This window comes from Apaloderma vittatum, unplaced genomic scaffold, assembly GCF_000703405.1.
Source record: "Apaloderma vittatum isolate BGI_N311 unplaced genomic scaffold, ASM70340v1 scaffold11496, whole genome shotgun sequence".
Taxonomy (NCBI): Eukaryota; Metazoa; Chordata; class Aves; order Trogoniformes; family Trogonidae; genus Apaloderma; species Apaloderma vittatum.
In genome coordinates this window covers 94,641-96,176 of record NW_009723429.1, presented here as the reverse complement: position 1 = coordinate 96,176, position 1,536 = coordinate 94,641, and the positions used below count along the sequence as shown (strand labels likewise).

At 41.4% G+C, this 1,536-nt stretch overlaps 1 protein-coding gene across 1 annotated transcript in view; it reads left to right on the top strand.

The window, feature by feature from the left end:
• Positions 1-826, top strand: part of RND3 (Rho family GTPase 3) — a 7,471-nt gene extending 6,645 nt beyond the window's left edge. Inside the window, 1 exon segment of the mRNA XM_009872124.1 lies at positions 575-826. Coding sequence (XP_009870426.1) covers positions 575-826 — 252 coding nt within the window.
• Positions 827-1,536: the final 710 nt, after the last annotated feature.

Below are 1,536 nucleotides of genomic sequence, written 5' to 3'. Positions count from 1 at the left end.
TTCCCTAACTACAACTATGATATAACTATCGCTGACCCAGAAACCCACAGCACATTTCCCTGTGAACTTTGTTCCCCTCATGTAGGTGTAACCCGGGGCATGCTGAAAGCAGTCAGAATACTTTTTTTTTTCTTTTTTTTTTTCTTTTTTTCTCATTGGAGCTAGCAGACTTAAATCTGGAAGCTGCCAGGTCCAGACCTTGCCCAGTGAGTACGCGGTTCATGGATTCAAGTTAAGGTGTAAGGGTGAAATTGTTGAATAGATCCCTCTAATATAATACTTTTTTGACTTCCTGCAGTTGTTTGCAGGTCACCGAGCTTATCTTCTCTCTTCCAGTTTGTATTTATCGGAGTACGAGATGATGCTTGGATGCTCGTTTGATGCATCCTGGAACCAAAACTCTGTTTATTTTGCAAAATTAGCTGCTGGCTGTAGTGCTGGAGCTCACACTTGGTTTTTTAGAAAATGTTGTGTATGGAAAACAGTGCTGAGAAGTAATTGTATGGTTTGCCTTGGCTCTCTGTGAAAACTTGGTATTGATTGCATGTTTTTTTTTTTTATTTTTTTCCCTTAGGGTGCAAATATGGCCAAACAGATTGGAGCAGCTACATATATTGAATGCTCAGCCTTACAGTCAGAAAACAGTGTCAGGGACATTTTTCATGTTGCCACCTTGGCGTGCGTGAACAAAACAAATAAAAATGTTAAACGGAACAAATCGCAGAGAGCGACGAAGCGAATTTCACACATGCCTGGCAGGCCAGAACTTTCCACAGTGGCGACGGACTTGCGAAAGGACAAAGCAAAGAGTTGCACGGTGATGTGAAGGACCTCGAATATATATATATTTTTTTTCATTATTATTATTTTTCCCTACAGAAGGAGGAAGAAGGCGTCTGGGAGGGGTGGAGGAAGCTCGATGAAGTACGCAGCCACATGGTGTTTAAAAATGAGGGCTTATGCCAGTGCTTTAATGGAGACTTCGCCTGTTGTGTGAGACTGTGCTTAGGAACTGAGAAGAAATGTCTCTAAACAAAGTGGCATCAGGAAATGATATGTTGCAGGAAATGCCAAAAAAAAAATGAAAAAAAGGGAAAATATGCTGAGAAATGAGAGGGTGAATGGGAAAATAACACTGCGAAAAAGAGAGATGTCATTGACAGTGCTTGTTTCTTTTATTAACGCCCTACTCCTGGATGCCACCACTTTGATTTCATTAAAATAACACTTTAACGTTTTGGATATTTTTTAAGAGACGACATTATTAATATGCCCTCATTAAGGAACTATCCCCGTGACCTTATAGTTGGTTTTCCAAAGGATATGATCTAATTTTTTTGTAGTAGCTCATCATTAAAGTGGGGAATATACTGAGGCCTGTGCGTCACCCGGAGGAAAACCCTAAGTCTGGAGTTTTGCTTTCCCGACACAGCGGCGCAGTCGACGTTTGGGCACGTTGGTGACGAAGACAACCCTTCTGAGATTTCCCAGGATTATGGGTGCCCTGGCACTGTGGAAATTAAAACAGATTTGGGG